Source organism: Salvia hispanica, chromosome 5 (assembly GCF_029641045.1).
Source record: "Salvia hispanica isolate PSC_SH4W2 chromosome 5, Shi_PSC_v1, whole genome shotgun sequence".
Lineage (NCBI taxonomy): Eukaryota > Viridiplantae > Streptophyta > Magnoliopsida > Lamiales > Lamiaceae > Salvia > Salvia hispanica.
The window spans coordinates 17,786,660-17,807,256 of NC_142696.1; the positions used below are offsets into that span (position 1 = coordinate 17,786,660).

The following is a 20,597-nucleotide window of genomic DNA, read 5'->3' on the forward strand; positions in this document are numbered from 1 at the left end:
TTTTATGGAATTTGATGGATATGTTTTGTTCATGTATCCCTAGAACAAAATATATTTTGGCAAACAAACTAATCCTGAGCTTACTTTAGAAATAGATTCTATTGAATGGAAAAAAAGTCTTAGCCGAATTCAAAGAAAAATATTTCTTGATCATAAGAAATCTTTTGTAGTCAATAACTTTAAAAAAATGTAGCTTTCCAAATTTAAGTATTGTTAAAAAAATTACAGAGCTGTAGCAGAGAAGATTTGCTAGAGAATTCAAAAACCCGCTGCAATTTAAGACGGACATGGCCATTATCAAATTTTAATTTATCATACATGTTATAGTGTATTAGGCTAAATTTTTTAATATTTTATAAAAAAATATGTAGAAAATACTTAATTAACTATTTTTAAAAGTATCATTTAGGTGAGTTAAGAACATGTTAATTATTTTCTTGACCGAGGTTCAACTATAATGTTCCAAAAATTAATTCCAAAAATTAACAACTAAAGAAATTAAAATTTAAAACATAAGAATTAAGATCAAAGTATGGAAATTTTAATATCAAAATATTAAAAGTCAATTAGTATTAATATATCACATATTAAATTTTAGAGTGAACTATAAAAATGGTCCATGGACTATGGATTTATCTCGCTCATAGTCCATAGACTTTAAAAATATTGCCAGACATCCCTGGACTAAGGGTTTATTTCAAATTTGGTCCTTTTGGCATTTTTTTGATATAAAAATACCCTTTTGATGACATGGGCAATTTGGTCTATACACAATTTTAACTTTTTAACTTTTTGTCCGCATCACCATTAACCATTCACCATTCACCAGAGAGAGAAGGTACATATACATTTTTTTGTATATATATAGGCGCACTATGGTCCATAAGGCAAATTCTGTCAAAAATCAAAGCAAATCTCAGCCCTTGGATCCTCAGATTAGATGGTTGTGATCATAATACCCGAGATACATTATTACACCAAAAGTGTTACATTATTAACTAGGCTACATTATTAGACTGCACAATCTACATTATTAGACTACAACGTATTACATTATTAGTCGATCTACATTATTAGACTACACAATCTACATTATTAGGTGACACGTGACATTAATCTAACGATTACATTACAGGATCCAATGGCTGAGATTTGCTTTAATTTTTGACAGAATTTCACTTATGGACCTGATCATATCCATATATATATATATATGTTTGTGTTAAAATGACAACCCCTCTTAAAATGACAACGTGACAACGCTTATACAACAATATTATAAACGCTACACAGCAATATTCAATACGGTAGACAGCAATCTATAGATTGCTGTATAGTGTGTCGGATATTGCTGTTCAAGAAAAATTGCTGTTTAAAAAACAGCAGATTGCTGCCCGTATTTTTCCAGAATTTTTTTTTTTTGCTACGTAGCAACTTATTATTCGTCCACGTGTACAAATGATTGGCTAGAAATGGTGGTATGGTGTTATTTTAAGGGGTGGTGGCACCCTAACATGCCCCTATATATATATATAGAGTTGTGATCATTGTCGAACCAATTTTAAAGACCGAACTAGAGACCAAATCTGGGCCATTAGATCTAGTTTTTTTGATGAGATGTGCTGCTGTGAAATTTTTTTCGGCTTCATTACAAGCCCATTTTACTTCATTATATAGGTTTATTACTTCATTCAGTACGTAATACCTTGAAACTACAACATGTTTTTACTTGCTTCCAGTCGGTTTTGAAATGATTCAACATATGCTTCATTCAAATTCATTGACATGGGTTTTTGCTTGATTAACATTTAAAAATGCAATTTATTCAAGTGCGTTTATTACTTCATTCAGAAACATTATTACTTCATTGGATAAGATTTTTACTTCATTCCAGTAGGACTTCAAATGCAAACACATACTTCATTCCAATAATTTATTACATTATTCCATGTATTTATTAAACCATATTAGCGCCATGGAGTTGGTGATAGATATTGTAGAGAGAAAGAACGGCACGCGAAGGCGAAACCACATTTACGTACTGTAATGAAGTAAAAACCTACTAGAATGAAGTAATATATTCTGGAACGAATTTAAATCTTCGTAACATGTTAGTATGACTTATTTACCTTCAGATGAATTAAAATAGGCTCGTGATGAAGGCGAAAATAATTTATAAATTTCGGTATCTTATCCATAAAAAACTAGATCTAAAAGCCCTAATTTGGTAGGGTTCGGTGGTTCGGTCTTTAAGAGTGGATTTGTGGATAATGAGACTCAATATCAGCCCTAATTGAGATTTTTTATGCTAATTGAGAAATGAGATGCAATATCAGCCACTCATTTTTATTTAATGAGTGGTCCAGATTTTTCCACATGGAAAATATCTTCAGATTAATTAATTATGAAAGGGCAGAATGGTAATATCATGGTAAATTTTATTCAATAAATATTTTTTTTAATTTTTAATTTTAATTTTAATTTTTTATTAATTTTTTATTAATTTTTTTAATTTTTTTTAAATTTTTTTTTAATTTTTTAATTTATTTATTTTTTTTTAATTTTTATTTTTGAACTACATATACAATTCATGTCAACCACACACACAATTCATGTCAACTACACATATATAATGTCAACTATGTGTACAATCCATGTCAACTACCTATACAATTCATGTTAACTATACAATATAATGTCAACTACATGTACAATTCATGTCCAATAATATTTATTGAATAAAGCTGTTGACATTTGATGTGTAGTTGACATGAATTGTATATGTCGTTGAAAAAAAAAATTTAAAAAATTAAAAAAAATGAAAAAAAAAATTAAAAAAATTAAATTTTTTTTAAAAAAAGTAAAAAATAATTAAAAAAAATAAATAAATATTTTTTTTAATAAAATTACAATTATGCCCCTCTGTTGACATAAACTACACGCTGTTGACATTTCACAAATATTCTGGATGAGTGGCTGAGATTGCATCTCAATTCTCAATTAGGTTGATAAATCTCAACACCTAACAAGACCCTATATATATATATATATATATATATATATATATATATTGACTTTCATTTTGGATCGCAAAATTAATTTTCATTTTTCAGAACCCTCAAAATTAATTATAAGGTTGCGGCCATGAGCAACAAATGGTTGCAACGTGATTGCTAAAACAAAAACAACTAAGAAAACGTTGGACATGTTGAAAATTTAGAGAGACTGAGATAATTTAATAATTTACCCCATTGAATTCATTTTATAGGCAACAATAAATCATTTATCGATATCCAACATTAGGTTTAACTCAATGCTCAAGATCTAGATGCTACAAATCTTAACGCATATAATGATAATTTTGACTTAATTAATTATGTGTCTTAGTTATGGGTCCTTTTTGACTTAGAATTTTTTTTGTTTTTGCTCATAACGATAAGTGGAAAACAATTTTTTAACATTACGACATTATCATAATAGGATTTAAGTAATAATTTTACATACTCCATCCATCCGCCATTAGGAGTCTCATTCAATGGCGGCATGGGTTTTAAGAAATGTTAGGAAAAGTGTGTAGAAAAAAGTTAGTGGAATATGAGGTCCCACTTGTATATATTAGTTTTAAATGAAATGTGAGTGGAATGAGTTAGGTGGAGGTGGAACCCTAGTACCATTTATGGTAAAATTGAACCGGGACTCCTATTTGCGGACGGACTAAAATGGAAAAACAGGACTCCTTTCGCGGACGGAGGGAGTACATTTTATTTTTGACTGAATTTATATTTTATAAGAAATTGACCTACAATTGACCCATACTTTTACCACCACTTTTTTCGTAATTCAACCCCGAGAAGTGGAAATAATTTCAATCCCCATTCCACCTAAAATTCTGAGAATTCGTTGAGAGTTAGAATAGATTCATAGACCAGGTCTGTAGATGCGTTTTAGATTTAACAAATTTCTATAGGGTCTTTTTCTATTCTTGCTATGTCGCTAATGCACTATTTATTAGCACTAAAAATACCTGCAAGTATACATGGTTGCTCTAGTATAGCTAAAGGTCAGTACCGGGATATCGAACCCAAAGAATAAGATTGCAACTGACTAGCATATACTAAGCGTCATATACTATCTAGAGACACGAAGATTTTTGGGTTTGGTTTATTAAACTAGACAGAAAATAAATAACCAAATAAAAGAAAGCATAAAAACATATGATACAAAACAGGCGCAAGAAAGTAGAATTTTAGGATTCAAAACACAATTGACTTCCTTGAATTACGGTCTCTAGAGTTATTAAGTCGGTCACTTAACTAGATTAAACCCCCTCCCGAGGTGAGAAATCCGTAGATTAGGTGTAATAATTGAAGTTCCCTTCTAATTCTTAGACCTAACTCCCAAAAGATTGTAAAGACCAATGACCTCACATGAAACCTCAACTCCCCCGAGTTTTATTGAATTAAAGTGTGAATTATCCCTCGTCCAAGTCAATTATTTCATCTCCCGAGTACTCTAATCAACTCTAACATACATTCAAAAGGTAGGTAATCAATTGAATATTGAAGGCACATGGATAAATCAAATAACTGAAGAGCTAACAAGGAAAATCAATTGCATATCTTCACCAAAAAATCCTCAAAAGATGTTCTACTCATAGACAAGTAAAAACTACAAATAAAGTACGAGACATGAAAGAAATAGATAAAACCCAAGGTCGAATCTTCAATCTTCAGTCTTGTCTTGCCTGGATCTGCAGAGCTCCGCTCCAATGGAAGATAGATGATTATATGTGTGGATTGTGGGATGGAAGAAGGTAGAGAGAGAAGAATTGGAGGCTCTAAGATGAAGATTATGAATTAGGTTAGAGGTATTTATAGAATGGAAAAAAGGTTTATTTTTGATAATTTTCGTGGCCTACAAGAAATAGGAGAGATTTGGCTTCCCAATATAATAATTTCTTTTCTTCCGTGAATTTCCGCCTAAATTTCCGCCAGCTTTGACTGCACTGCGCAACGTTCGTAGAATGGTCATAACTTTCTCCACAGAACTCCGATTGAGACGTGCAAGATATCCACGCGAAGCTCTTTCGAAGAGGAAGAGAATGGTATGCATAAATCACTGATTGGACTCCGAAATCGCTGGAAGAATGGGATCGAACAGAGGCTGCTGCACTTTGGCCTTTTTTTCACCTTTTTCTATCATTTATCAACAATCACATCAAAAATACCAAATGTATAACATATGCAATTTAAGAACATAATTTACATGATTGATTAAAACGAGTCAAATCTAGTCCTTAAAAACATGTGATTGTCAGTCACAGGGAAACAAAAATTTAAAAAGTGTAAGATGTTAGATAAATAAAAGAATGAACAACATATTTATTATTTATATAGTAGTAAAATATACTAGCTAATACTTAGAAAACGTAAATAGAAAGAATATCAAAACATTCTACCTTATACTTGTAACCTCCGTGATCTAAAATAATTAATTTGAGTATCACATATAATATTATTTAATAAAGTGTGTCAAAGTAATATAGTTAAACTTGGATAGATACACGAATAAATGTATATAATTATTAATAAATCGGTTAGTCTATGTACATTGCATATAATTGATAAATTATAAAAGCAAATATAACATATTTGCATAAAGTATATAAGTATAGGTTTATGTTAAAATGACAATTCCTCTTAAAGTGACATCGTGACACCACTTATACAACAATATTACAAACACTATACAACAATCTATAGATTGCTGTATACCGTGTTGGATATTGCTGGTCAAGAAAAATTGCTGTATAGTGTACAATATATTCTGGTCGTCTTTTTTAGAAATTTTTTTACCACGTGGCAGTTTATTATTCATCCACATATATAAATAATTGACTAAAAATAATGATATAGTGTCATTTTAAGAGATGGTGGCACCTAACACTCTCTCATAGTTACAAGTATAGGACATGCATGTGTTATTTGGAAAATAAGTTATTTTCATGCAACATGACGTGATCAACTTGATAAAATCGATTATGCTTTTTATGTGGTGAATATATATATAAATAATTCTTACTTTCATGCAAAAGTGAAGACGTGTGAGACAATTGGCATATATCGTAGCTGAGTCGACTCCTTCATCAAATTATTGGAAAAATAAAAATAGCTAAAAGTTGGTGAGTCGGTGAAACTGATTAGGGATTCCCTGTAAATATGGGTGGTGTTGTTATATGTAAGGGAGGATTTGTTTTAGGAAGTAAGCCGACTCTTCTCTTGATAGTGAAATATGTTGTATATTATTATACCGTTAAGATAGAAAAATGACAGAGATACTTCTTTGGCAAAACAAGAAGATGGAGAACGAAATGAGGGGAAAGAATGGAATTTTGTTCAAAGGGATCAAAGATTGTAATCGTGAAATGGAATCATAGATTCGCTTAGAATGTGAAATAAGTTGGGTATAAATCTCATTTTTACGGTCGATCGCTATATATTAAATTGGAGTGAATATTTGAATTATATGATGAAATATAATGGATATATGATTGGCATAAGGGAGTATAGTTTAAAGGAATTATTTGATGAGAAATATGATAGAAATATGTAATTGTCTCTCCATATATTTTACGTTTGATATTGAAGTACATGAATCATGTGATTAAAGATGATCTGTGACGGTTTTGCCCTGGATCTGAAATTATAGAGGAACCTATGAGTCCAAATACAGAGGGACCTATGAGTCCAATTATAGAGGGACATATGAGTCCAAATACAGAGGGACCTTCGGGTCATAGAGGAATCCTGGGCAGATACCGGGCTTGATTTTGTCACAGAATAATAAATGAAATAGAGAGGCATATTCATATGAATGGAAAGAGTGAATATGTGTTGTCTGATATTAACGGTGGAATACGATATGGGTATGTGATTGGTGTAACAAATATGTTTTATATATATGATTTTGAAATTATATGAGTCATATGATTAAAGAGGATCTGTGACAATCTTGCCCTGAATATGAAATTACAGAGGGACATATGAGTCGAATTATAAAGGGATCTATGAGTCCAAATACAGAGGGACCTTCGGGTCATAGAGGAATCCCGGACAGATACCAGACTTGAATTTGTCACAGAATAATAAATTGAACAGAGAGACATATGCATATTGGTGTGAAATTATTTGTGATTATTAATGCTTATGATTATATGTATTGGTTGGAGAATAGGTTTGATAATTGTAATATGCAATTAAAGGCAAAATTTATATACATTGGATTTGTGGCTCATAGATTTCATTGATATAAATAGATGTTGGGTTTTGAATGTATCTGATATGAGTGATTTATTTGATATGTGGATTAATAGCTTTAAAATTTCTAGGATTTATTTATTTTTTGAAAATATGTCAGAGGAGTTAGGGTGTGATATACTAGCCCAATAAGACCTGTACTCCATCTCAAAATGCAAATGACATGACTTCCCAAATACTAATTGGTAAGGAGACATACCTATAGGAGTCTTGTAGGCAGTGCGATATGCCCACAACCCATCATCCAAACGAAGTGCCCAATCTTTCCTATTAGTACTCACTGTTTTCTGTAGGACAGATTTAATCTCCCTATTAGCAAGCTCGGTCTGCCCATTTGCTTGAGGGTGATATGGTGAAGTAAACCTGTGCTTGACTCCATATTTATCCAATACATTGTCGAGCCACATATTGTTGAAGTGTGATCCTTCATCACTTATGAGAGCGCGAGGTGTACCAAATCTGCAAAAATTATTCTTCCTCACGAAAGCAGTTACGACTTTAGAATTGTTAGTTTTTGATGGAATTTCTTCCACCCATCTAGACACATATTCAACTGCAAGTAAGATATATTGGTACTCCCCTGACTTTGGGAAGGGCCCCATAAAATCTATCCCCCACACGTCAAACAGTTCCACTTCAATGATGGTGTTCATGGGCATCTTCTTCTTCTTCTTCTTTGATATTCCCCCCGTGCGTTGGCATTCATTGCATTGCAGCACAAAGCTGGCGGAATCTCGGTAAATGGTTGGCCAATAGAACCCACTTTGTAGGATCTTAATGGCGGTCCGTTGTACTCCAAAATATCCTCCAGTTGGTGACGAATGGCATCTCTCCACTATAGCTTCCCAATCTTCTTGTGGTACGCACCTCCTCAATATCGTATCTGCACATCTCTTAAACAAGTAGGGATCGTCCCAAACTTAAGATCTAACATCTCTATAGAACTTCTTCCTTTGATAGGGAGTGAGGTCAGGAGGGTGTACCTTAGCTGCCAAATAATTGACAAAATCGGCATACCATGGGAAAGTAGCTTGAGTGTAGAACAAATGCTCATCAGGGAAGTCCTCATTGATTTCTCATGATAGATCCTCTCCTTCCACCGGGTGCTCTAACCGCGACAAATGATCTGCCACTACATTCTCGCATCCTTTTCTGTCCCTAATCTCAACGTCAAATTCTTGGAGTAGTAGGATCCACCGGATTAGCCTTGGCTTTGCCTCCTTCTTTGCGAACAAATGACAAATAATGCATGATCAGTGTAAACTATAGTCTTAGTTCCAACGAGATAAGCCCTAAATTTGTCAAAAGAATAAACTATAGCAAGCATCTCCCTTTCAGTGGTCGTATAATTCGCTTGTGCAGAGTCTAAAGTTCTGCTAGCGTAGTAAATGGCCCTAAAAATCTTATCTCTCTTTTTCCCAAAAGCGGATCCAACAGCTACATCGCTTGCATCACACATGATCTCAAATAGTTGGCTCCAATCTGGGGTGATGAGGATGGGCGCGCTCACTAAGGCCTTCTTCAACTCTTCATATGCCTGCAAACAATCAGACGTAAAATTAAATTTCACATCTTTTTCAAGTAATTTACAAAGAGGATTTGAGATTTTCGAGAAGTCCTTGATAAATCTCCTATAGAACCCTGTGTGTCCCAAGAAACTTCTCACGACCTTTTCGCTGGATGGGGGCGGCAATCTCTCAATGGCTGCAATCTTAGCCTGATCAACTTCTATCCCTGCAGAAGATACTTTGTGTCCTAGAACAATACCTTCTTTTACCATGAAATGACATTTCTCTCAAAATTCTCACTGCCCACAAAAAATATACTACTAGTATTTATTGATTTTATAGTAATCCTTGTTTTGCGCTACTCTTGAGGACATTATCAAACGAGACTCACCTCGTGCACGATTCAATATAATAGCAATCCTAGCACCGCTAGATATTGATCACCACTACCCAATATATCAGGATCATTGGGTTACGAAAAACCCGCACCATTTGATAAGTAAACGTAATGCATAATCAATACCGTATGCTCAATGCTAACCTAAATTGATTAAGAAAAAAATATTATCAAGACCTCTCCTTTCAGTAGATAGCCCAAGGACAAGTCTTGCTGTTAGATCCGTTCAGTGCTATACCACACCAATGTCATCTTATTTCAGTAAGGCTTAGAAATATGCGGACTGACATTGCAACCTTTCTCGATGTCTAGTCAAATTCCATCTAGGTTGTTAAATTCATCTTTTTCTTTGTTTAGAACTGACCGTGTTACCTTAAAGTGGACAACGCCCACAACCGGTCTACTAAAACAAAGACTTAGACTTTGTTAAGTTAACTTATACATTTAAACATGTATTAACATGCATTAAATGTAAAACATAACAACATTATGAAAAAAATAATCTGTTTTATTCATTGGAAAATAAAATAAGAGTTTTACAGTATTCAATCACTCGAAACGTGATTTCTAGTATACAAACTCTAACACCTATGGCAGACCTATACTTTTTCAACACACATAACAACTTATCACATTCCTCATCACTCAAAGCAGCGGATACAACAACGGGGTAAGTGCTATCTGGCCCTAGAAATGCGTACCTGAGATGCTCGGAGAGCGGTTTCAATTCCACCTTAGGTGGTCCTCGTGGTTTTCCTATAACCTTCTTCCTCTCTTCCTCTTCCTCGGGAGGTCGCCAGGACAAGAATGTGTTCCAAAATTGAGGGATCCTTTCGGGGAGTACCTCAAGCTCTGCAATCATAGCACACACATTAGCGTCACATGAAGAAGAATAAGTAGAGGGCGTGAAAGAATTCACTAGACACGATTCTAAAGGATCCTGATTCCGATGATAAACTTCCACTTCTCCCACGCAATCCGTAACTACTTGGATGACATTGCACTCTTGATAGCCCTCTGCTCCTTCCTTTCCATGAAACTTCAGGGCGTCATAAATGTTGAAGGTAATGCTTTCGTCATGTAACCGCAACGTAAGCTCCCCCTTTTGAACATCTATCATGGCCCCTCCAGTTGCTAGGAATGGTCTTCCTAGTATCAATGGCACCTTCTTGTCTATCTGCATGTCCAATACTACAAAATCAGTGGGAAAAATGAATTCACCAACTCTTACCAAAACATCCTCGACGATCCCCCGTGGTGTAGTTGTTGTTCTATCTGCCATCTGTAGGGTGATCGAAGTGGGGCGGAGATTATTGATACGCTCGGATTTTTCACGGTTTTAAGGCCATTATTTGGTCCGTTTTGAGTGTCAAAGTTGCATTACACGTTCATTCATCGCATATTTTATCCATTTTGGTATTTTGATGTGTTCTGTGAGAAATGTGCAAAATAGAGCAGAAAAATGGCACAAAAAGGTGAATTTTTGGAAGCAGGAGCTGCAGGGCAACCCAGCGGCCCGCTGCACCCAATGCAGCGGTCGCTGCAACGAGTCCAGGGAGTTCTGGAGCTGTCCAGCGGTCCGCTGGGAAAACGCGGTGTGCGACAGCTGTCTTTAAACTCAATTTCCCGGCGATCCTGAAGTCCGATTAGGGCGTTATACACACCATTCTCTTCTTCTTGAAAATAGCTTCAAGTTTGTACCAAGTTCACCTCAATCGGAGTTCTGTGGAGAGATTTATGGCCGTTCTACCAAAGTTGCGCAAAGCTGCCAGCTGTAGTCTAGGCGGAAATTTAAAGAAGGAAAGAAGATATTACCTTATGAAGCCAAATCTTTTCCTTCTACTATGGGGAACGAAAATTACATCTTTCCTAATGCTTGGAGGAAACTTATTACCAAATTTAAATCCTTCTCAAGCCTATATATACGCCCATAACCTCATTCATAGAATTCAACCAATTCATAGCCCCCAAAAGGGGAGCCTTCATGGCTTCCCCTCCATTCTCCAACCCTAATTCCTTCATCCATCATTCCATCACCATTCTTGGAGATTGAAGCAAGACAGGAGGAGCATGGAGATTTCAAGATTCATCCTTGGATTTTGTTTGTTTATTTCATGTCTCGTACTTTAATTATTATTTTAGTTCATTTGTCTATGGATTGCTAAACAATAGAATTTTGAGGTTTGATAGTATTTGAATTTTATGTAGTTCTTTTTATGTTTATGTTCAGAACTCGTTTCCACTTGATTTTTCGTGAACTTTTGTTCGACTAATTAGCCGTTACCTTGATTATTGTCAATCTTTGATCGGTGATAGCTTTGATTGGTTTATCTTATATGTTCATATCATAATTGTGACATGAGTATTGATGCATGATAGGGAGAGATCGTGGTAAAACTTGAGTCGGATGAACGTAGATATAATTAGAATAACTTAAGAGTTAGTGAAATCATTATCGTTAAAATTTCTCTAATTGCCTAATTCTATCTTCTTTGCTTTTATTGTTTTACTTTATTTATTTATGCTTAGTTAAACCAAAACTCTTGTTTCTCTAGATAGTATTTGACGCATTAGTACATGATAGCCAGTTGCAATTATATTCCCCGTGTTCGATATCCTGATAATGACCTTTAGCTATACCAGATCTACCATGTATACTTGCAGGTATCTTTAGTGCTAATAAATAGTGCATCAATTATTAATGTCGAGCTTCCTGTAAAAAGATAAAGGCATTAAATTAATACTTGCTCCCAAATCACATAATGCCTTACCTTCTACATTATTCCCCAAAACACAAGATAAAGTAAAACTCCCTAGGTCCTTGTGCTTGGTTGGTAACCCTTTCTGAAGTATAGCACTGCAGTTCTCCGTAAGGTTCACTGTCTTGTACTTCTCCCACTTTCTTTTCTTAGCCACCACATCCTTCAAGAACTTAGCATTGTTCGACATCTGTTGCAGTCCTTCCACCAATGGAATGTTAATGTGGACTTTATTTATTACCTCCAAGAACTTGTTGAATTGGGCATCCAGCTTTTTACTCTTCAATCTCTGGGGATATGGGATGACGGGAACACTGGCGGATACTGGATCAGCGATTTGAATCTTGGTTGGCGGACCGCTGCGAGGTGGTGCAACGGTTGCTGGCGATGTGTGAAGAGCGTAAAAGAGTGAGTGTGTGTTTTGTGTGTGTTCAAACTTCCTAGATCCAGAGAATCCACTAGACCACGGAGTCTAGGAACTCAGAGAATCCTCGAAATCACCTGTCGTTGGGCACACAATCACTTTCTACCTTTCGAAACCCTCAACCCGCTATGCTAAAAAGATTAGTACAGGGAAGGAGGGATCAAATCCCGCAGAGATGGATGCGTAAGTAAACATACAAAAAGACCTGGACAATATTTTTGGCTGCTGCCATGCATTTTTTTGGGTTGAGATTATATTACTAGACTTGGGAAATTAAATGCTCTATCCTAACAGCTAGACCTAGGCAAAAATAACAGAAACATGCATGATGATAATCGAACGAATTCAAGATAACCTTCCAACTAAAACAATTACCAGACCGAGCAAATAACTTCCTAAACTAGCCTAGACAGAGGAAAAACAGAGTGTGAGGACCATTTCCCAAAATAGTATGGTACGTATGAAATGCTGCAGATTAACTAACTAAAGGCTTAACTAACAGTGACTTAATCTTCTCAAAACTTTGATCACGAAATGCAGAGGAAAAGCAGAGCAAAAAAAAAGAGAGACAAAGCAAACGAAATTAAACTAATTAATGCGATCAACTACTGAACCTAAAGCAGATCTAATATTGCTAGACGAGGTAAACGAGAAAACAAAAATTAAACATCAAACCCATGAAAATGTGAACAGATCCAAACACTGGATGCTTCATCCAATCCGGATCCAAGCCATCCACAATAAACCACAACAATTCCCATCTCCGATCACACAAATTCAACCAGATTCAAGCGATCAACTACGATCTCCACACAATTCACCTCAAAACTCAGATAATCACCAAAAGGCATCAAAAGTAAACGGAAAATGCAGCGATAGCATGAATCGAAACCATATCAGTGAATTCCATAGCAAAGAGTGCAATATCCAACGGAAATGTACCAAAATATGGCCGAGCTTCGAACAACGAAGACTCAGGAAATTCGGAAATGAAAACTGAAACAGGAAAAGAGATTGTATCTTCACCTCCCGCGGAGACGGTGTTACACAACTACTGATGAACTTTGAACGAAGACCCCTAAATTGAATTCCCCAAGTGTGTGTGTAGAGAGTGAGAAAGCTAAGCTAAGAGCTAAAGGATGATTGTGATTCGTCGATGCCCTCAGGCTTGTTGCGTGCTCTTATTTATAGAAGTGGAGTTGAGCTTCTAGATCCTTCTTTGAATTCTCCATTCTGCCCTTCGTCTAGAATCTTCCTCCATCTGGTGATTTTCTTCTTCATTCTAGTCACTTTCTCTGTCAGACTCCTTCTCCAGGCAATCTTCTTCTTTCTTCCTGGATCTGGCATTTTTCTCTACACACCTGGCTTACAAACCGTGTTAGACCCAAGAAATTGCAGAATTTAATACCATAACCAATGCATGAAATTAGCCTTATCAAACTGCTCACACTTAAACCATACTTGTCTTCAAGTATAATGACAAGAGAAAGAAGTAAGGCCAATTTCAATACATGGTTATTCCATGACCGACCCCTAAAGACTCCTAGACCTAGACACTCTACTGGCATAAAGAGAAAGTAAAAGAAAAACAAACACTTAAGAAAACAAGACACATAGGCATGAACTAGTTCAAACTTTTAAGCAGTCGTCCCCACAAGCTTAAGGTCAATCAAATAGTCTACACATTCCAAATCCTCCTCTTCCCTTCATCTACCTAGTCGGTCTGTCAGCTCGTCCAGATGGCCTATAGCTTTACTAATTGTTGGATTCGCTCGATCACTCATTCCTCACAAGGGAAAGCTTTTCCTCCAGCCATTCCACCATCCTTTTCATTAATTTGACCGCATCGGTCATCCTTTCGTTTTGGGCTGACGACCTCTCGGCCAGGACATCAATACTTCCTCTGATGGCCTGCAACTCCCTTTTTGCCCCGCCCAACTCCTCACGCATCGCGGCGACCTCCTTCCTTAGTTCCTCCACATCAGCACTCACCACCTCTTCCTCTGGTTCCATCTTCACCTTATCCATATCTGCTCCTCTCGTCACACTGGGCTCCGCCTTTCCAATTTTCATCACAAAGTTCCGCTCAATATAGGCGCCCAAGAGATGGCATGTATACATATGGCGGGAAGGGTTAGCTATCATTTGGTGGCAGGCTTGGGCCAACCAATAGCTAAGGTGGACTTTGATACGCTTCGACATGCACCATGTGAAATAAAGCTCGGTGGTGGTGAGGCTTGAACTGGCCATGCCCATCAAGTTGTAGCCAATGAATTCATGCGCGAACCGGAGGAGATGATCTCATCTGTGATATGGTTTCCCTTCGACACACTGGTCTTGAAGGTTCCACTCCTGGCGTGTGTTATAGACCCCCATGCCGTCTGCGGTGTGAATCCTGGCGCGTTCCTTGGTAGGCCAAACATTCTGTCATCCCAGATACCGTCTTTGTCCTCAGCGTTTTGTAAACAACCCCATCCGGAGGGACCATTCTCTGACACTCATAGTATGCTCGATATTGAAGAGGCGGAAGGAGATCGACTCTGCATCTGGATCGGTGGTTTCCTTGAAGCGGAATGTGGAGAAGAACTCCTTTGTTGTGTCCACAGTGACGTTGTGGTCACTGTGTTTTAGCAACCACTCGAAACCGATATCCCTGATGTGGCCGAGGAACTCCTCCTCCGACTCTATTTGCTTCAGAGAATCCGGGTCATACCGCTTCCCAGATTTGGCCAGCTTCCCAACTGCGCTCCGGTCCTTGTAGGTCTGTGCTCATCTGGAATCGTTGAATTTGGCCATAGATCCCAGGAGTTTCTTGGTCACCCAGATTTCTTCTCGCTCAAAGTTGGGGATGTCCTCTTCCTCCGACTCCTCTTCTGACTCACTATCGGCATCTGCATTACCAGGTCCAGTGAATTTAGATGGTGCACGGGGCGGCATTTCTGCTTCCTTGACGGAAGAGATTCTTTGTGACTTCCTGGCCTGAGGAGTGGCCACCTTTTTGCCCTTTCTCTTGCGCTCCATTACCATGCGGCGCTCTTCCGCACTGTCTACCTCCTCTTCTGACCCAGGCATTTCCCCCTCTGTTACACTTCCCGTCCCTGGGGCAAGGAATCATGATCCTCTGGACTGGTCGCAGTCGTCCACCTCATCCAGTGTGCTCCTTCGCGCCACTCGTCTTGATTCCCTTAGATTGATCGGCGAGTCTTCTCCCTCTGGCACATCGACCAGATCCACAATTTCATATGGCCCTTCCTTCTGGGGCTCTTGTTCTTCAGCAATAACGGGGACTTCATCCCCCACAGACTTTCCAGGGATTTCTCCCTTAGCAAACATAGACGGGGTTTCCCCCTTAGATGGTTTCGGAGTCTCCTCCTTAGTGTTTTTCGGGGTTTCCCTCTCAGATTTTTTAGGGATTTCTCCCTCAGCAAACACGGTTGGGGTTGCCCCCTCAGACTCCAATGGGGTCCCCCCCTCAACATACAAATTTGGGGTTTCCCCCTCGACATTCCCTGGGGTTTTCCCCACAGTAGATTTTAAGATAGGGTTTCTCCCTCAACATACATCACCACAGAAACATTACCTTCCCTTGCGGCGTCATTCCCAAAGTCGTCCACCGTCATCCCATCAAGCTCCTCCGCAAAACTACGAACACCCTCCTGCTTCCCCTCGAGTCCACCAACGCCTTCTTGCTCTTCTATATCTGGGTTCGGCCCAATTTCTGCATGTGGTTGAACTTGGGTATGCTCTTCGGCTGAGGTTTGGGCCCCCTCTGAGCGTGAAATCGGTGGTTGGGCTGTTGATTCGTCAGGGATTATTGGCGGTTGTGGCACTATGGTTGCGGTTCCGGTAGATTTTCCTTGGTGCATCGCCGAAAAGAGGGCGAATATTCTGTTGGCCTCCTCTTTACTGCCAAATTTTTCCTCCAACTCTTTCAAGAATGCCGCCTCTTTAGGATCTTTGACGGCAGGAGGTTCTGGAACTGAGGTCGAACGCCACTCAGAGCGTATATCAAGCATTGGAAAAGTCGCTTGCGCTAGAACCGATGGTTGTGCCGCCAGTCTTTTAGACGAATCGTTGGGAGGTGGCCTTGTGATGGGGTTTTCCTTCCTCGCAGTAGCATCTGGTGCCTTCTTCATGTGTTTCCTGCAAGGATTTCATGAAAACTAGGGTAAACTTTGGTTAGGGTTTGAGAGAATTTGGGTATTGAGAGAATTTTTGAGAGAGATTAGAAAGAGAGAGTTCGGTTAGGGTTTGTGATTTGAAAGGAAAAAAGAATATTTTTTTTTTTTTTGCTTTTTATAAGAGGCAGGTGAACGGTTGCAGGGTGATGTAAGCAACCGTACACCTCCTAAAAAGGTGGGTTTTGAATTTAAAAAAGGTAACCGTCATCCCTCCAAAAGTGTTTTGCCTCCCCCAGACATCTCTCAATACCACGCAAAAATAAAGGTGAAACACCATGTTCTTAGGTCGAGGAGTGCGAATGACAAAACAATTTCCCTAAAGAGCCTGGTGCTTCTAAAATGTTTTTGGAAGATTCAATTTTTTCTTTGTTTGGATTTTCTTATTTTTGAAAGCAGTTAAACTATTTACACCTACAAATAAGTATTCTCAAGATCCCCTATGTCAGTGCACAGATAAACTTGTAATTCTCATTTTACCTGACCTAGGAATTCATTGAGAATTGTCATTTGCCTGACCAGTTAGGCAATAATTACAGATGCATACAGTGACACTTCCTCCACTACATGCAATTCCGAATTATCCCTAAATACCTTTACCCGATGTCCAGTGACGAGGAAGGGAACATAATTTGGGGTGCTTCCTTGGATTTCCACTGCTCCATTTGCTCGAAGGCCAACGATGGTGTATGGTACTATCCACTTGGATTTCAACTTCCCAGGCATCAGCTTGAGCCGAGATTGAAAAAGAAGTACTTTCTGCCCAACTCGTAGTTCCTTGACCCGGAGGTTCTTATCATGTCAGAGCTTTGTTCTTTCCTTATACCACATTGCTGAGTCAAATGCTTCTATCCTTAGCTCCTCCAGTTCCTGTAGTTGCAGCTTCCTTTCTTCTTCACAGGCCGACGCCTTCATATTCATTTCCTTTATGGCCCAATATGCCTTGTGTTCCATTTCCACGGGCATATGACACATTTTTCGCGAACACCAATCTATAAGGTGACATCCCAATTGGTGTCTTGTAAGCTGTCCTATAGGCCCAGAGGGCATCATTGATAAGGATAATTTCATGCATCGGTTATATGGTGAAAAACACTATATTTTATTGGGTCTAACACAGTTTTTAAGCCAGGTGTGTGACAGAATCGCTAGATCCAGGAGAAGCTGGAGGAAACGGACTAGCGAAGGAATGAAGGAAAAGTGAGCAGAATTGAAGGAAAAGGAGGCTAGAAGAAGGGAGTCAATAACTGAGTGCCAACATTTTGAAGGTTGTCTCTAGGTCGGTTTTCGTATGTAATTTGGAGTGTATCCAACTGATCAGGAAGAGATTCCCGACCCAGCTGAGTCGTTGGTACGACAACCGGGACCTGGCTTCAAACAATTTTCCTCAACCCACTTCTACTGATTAGTATAGTGGAGGTAAGGGTCGAATCCCACAAGGATGGACACGTTTGGATAACTGCGGTGACTTTCCTGGGTGTTTTTGGTTAGCTACCACGCTTGGGTTGAGATTTTACCTAGGCAAGAAATAAAAGAGGTACTCTACTGACTAGTGGGTGTGAAAATAACAAGCATGTGGTGGTGTTCGTGGAAATAGGGGACAAGGTGTCTCAGAGGCATATGAAAAGTAGACAGTTACTAAAAGAGGAAATTTAGACTACAAGGCATATCTGGTGGCTGGGTGGCTCTCTGACAGTCTGGACAGTACAACTAAAAAGTATAGGGGTTACTGGAGGGGGTGGTTTCTGTTTTCCGGCATATGCCTTATCTCCCTCAATTCCCCTCACCGTCAGTTCGAGGCAGTTGAGTTTTAAGCCCATTCATAAAAAAACATAATACATAATTCCTAGACCTAAACAAACCCTAAAAAAAAACTAACATGCACTGAATCAAATAACATATATATACATGTCATATCTGGCCATTTGCTCCCCCCTCTCACTTCACAAGTGTCTGCCCCAGATACGGGCTGTGAAATAAAAATTGGGAATGACTAGTATGACAGACACACATTTACAACAAACACATATTATATCTAAAAACTTCAGATATATACCTAGATTTATAAAACAAAGCAGAATATTTCACAAACATGTTATATAAACATATAAACTCCTCACACTTAGACTACGCAGTAGGCTAAGTGTGAGTTAACATGCTTATGACAGAACACAAAAACATAATAAAAACACATGCACCGAAGTAGCAAACCCTTTACTTCTCACACTTAGACTATTAAATAGGCTAAGTGTTATGAATGGGGTTTGCTTACAATTAATACACATAATTCTACCTATTTAACAGAAGTAAGAAAACAGTACTAAAAGAAAACTTCAAATTAAAAAGAAAACTAACTGGTCAGTTTGGGGGGGGGGGGGGGTCGATCAGACATTCCTCCTGCTCTTCCTTGGCGCAGGGGTCTGTGCAGGTGGGTCCTTTGGTTCTTCTTCAGTGGGTTCCGGTTGGTTGTCATCTTCCTCCTCTTGTTCATCACCTTCTTTTTCCTCAGGTCCAGTGGTTTCTTCTTCCTGTCCTCCATGTCCACTTGTTCCAGCTCCAGTGCTTGCATTTCCTCTTGCCAATTCCTTTAGGATGCTCTCCATTAGGGTTGTCAGCTTCGCCATCTCTGCCCGTGATTGTCTATTCTCCTCTGCCAGCTCAGTTACTGCCCTCTCCAGATTTTCTTGCCTCAGCCTTTGCGCTTGGTCGATCTGCCCAGCTTGCCCCTCCTGGCCTTGTTGTGCCCTTCCCCCAGGGGCTTCTCCCATTGGGTAGAACTGGGGTACTCTTTCTCTGTAGTATACCAAGTTGGTGCGGACGAAGAAGGGTATATCGAACAGGCCAGGAGCGTCGACCATGTACATCGGAGATAGGTCTTCTGCCTCTGTTATGATGATGTTGTTGCACACGAAAGCTACTAGTATGTGGCAGAGGGACAAGTTTCTAGCTGGGTAGGTGGCTATCAGGTGGCATTGGTAGGCTGTCCAAAATCCCAAATGCAGTCTTCTTCCACGATTAGCGCACCATACCATGTACAATTCGGTCATGGACGTTCTGGCAGCTGAATTACTCTGCCCAGTAGGTTATAGCCTAAGTAGAGTTGTACCAATCTCAGCATGAAATTGTTGAAGTGGGTGGATCTGGATTTAGTGGAGGCGAACTGGCCAGCATCGGGGTGGGTTAGCTCCTCCCAGGCTTCCTGGGGCTCAAATTCTATGTGTCTCCTCGGTACCCCCCTCTCACGGCTTCTCCAGTCTGGTCCTATAGCCTCCTCCAGGCTACACATATCCAGTCGCACAGTCCACTCTATCAGACTCATGGACAGTTCTCCTCCGAATATTCTGAAGGAAATTGACACCTCGTCTAGGTCCGTAGTGACTTGGAACCTAAACGTGGTGAAGAACTCCTTTGCTAATCTCACAGATATCTCCGGGTCCCTATTCTCTAACAGTCATTCAAAATCCAATGCTTCCATACTGGCCAGGAAGGAATCACGAATAGATAACTTATCCAAAGAGGGTATGTGGAGTACCTTTCCGCATTTAACCTGCTTGCTGCTATCTTCCTTGTCTTCAAATGCGTCTTGATGCTTTTTGGTGTCGTAGTGCTTCATGTCCTCCATAAGCTCATCAGTGAGCTCTACCCTCCATCGTCGGTACACGATCCTCTCTATCGGAGGGTGGACTAGTTCGTGGTGGTTGTCGGGGAGCTGCTGCTCATGGTATTCTTCCCCTTCTAGAGAGATATCACTCTCTGAATCAGACTCCTCGTTGGAAGTGTAGTCGCTGTCGCTTAATCTCCCTCTCTCTTCCGGCTCTCTGATCACTATGCTGGCATTGGCAGTGCGCTGTTTCTTCACGGCTTGTTTCTTCTTGACAGGGGCTTTCCCCTTTCTCTTCCTTTCCTAGATGTACTTAGCTTCTTCGATTTCCATTGCCTCTGCTTCTTCGTCGGCTTTTGTTGAAACGTCCTCCTGGGTGGTAGGTTCGGTCACCGCACGGGTAATAGTATCACA

At 38.9% G+C, this 20,597-nt stretch overlaps 1 protein-coding gene across 1 annotated transcript; it reads right to left on the reverse strand.

Annotated features, from left to right (window-relative positions):
* Positions 1 to 5,115: 5,115 nt before the first annotated feature.
* LOC125189754 (uncharacterized) lies at positions 5,116 to 12,170 on the reverse strand. The gene is made up of 6 exons (XM_048086993.1): positions 11,993 to 12,170; positions 9,855 to 10,412; positions 8,986 to 9,050; positions 8,632 to 8,853; positions 7,516 to 8,209; positions 5,116 to 5,195 (listed from the first exon to the last, which is right to left on the reverse strand). The coding sequence occupies exons 1-6, from the start codon at positions 12,168 to 12,170 to the stop codon at positions 5,116 to 5,118; spliced, it is 1,797 nt and encodes a 598-aa protein (XP_047942950.1).
* Positions 12,171 to 20,597: the final 8,427 nt, after the last annotated feature.

Bases quoted from the DNA above. Each gene is read 5' to 3' on its own strand.
- LOC125189754 (XM_048086993.1), bottom strand. From the start codon at position 12,170: ATGTCGAACAATGCTAAGTTCTTGAAGGATGTGGTGGCTAAGAAAAGA. The intron at 10,413-11,992 runs GTAAGGCATTAT...CTGATTTTGTAG, and splicing joins TTTGGGGAATAATGTAGAAG to TATTGGACATGCAGATAGAC. The intron at 8,210-8,631 runs GTTTATTCTTTT...TACTTGTTTAAG, and splicing joins AAAGGGAGATGCTTGCTATA to AGATGTGCAGATACGATATT.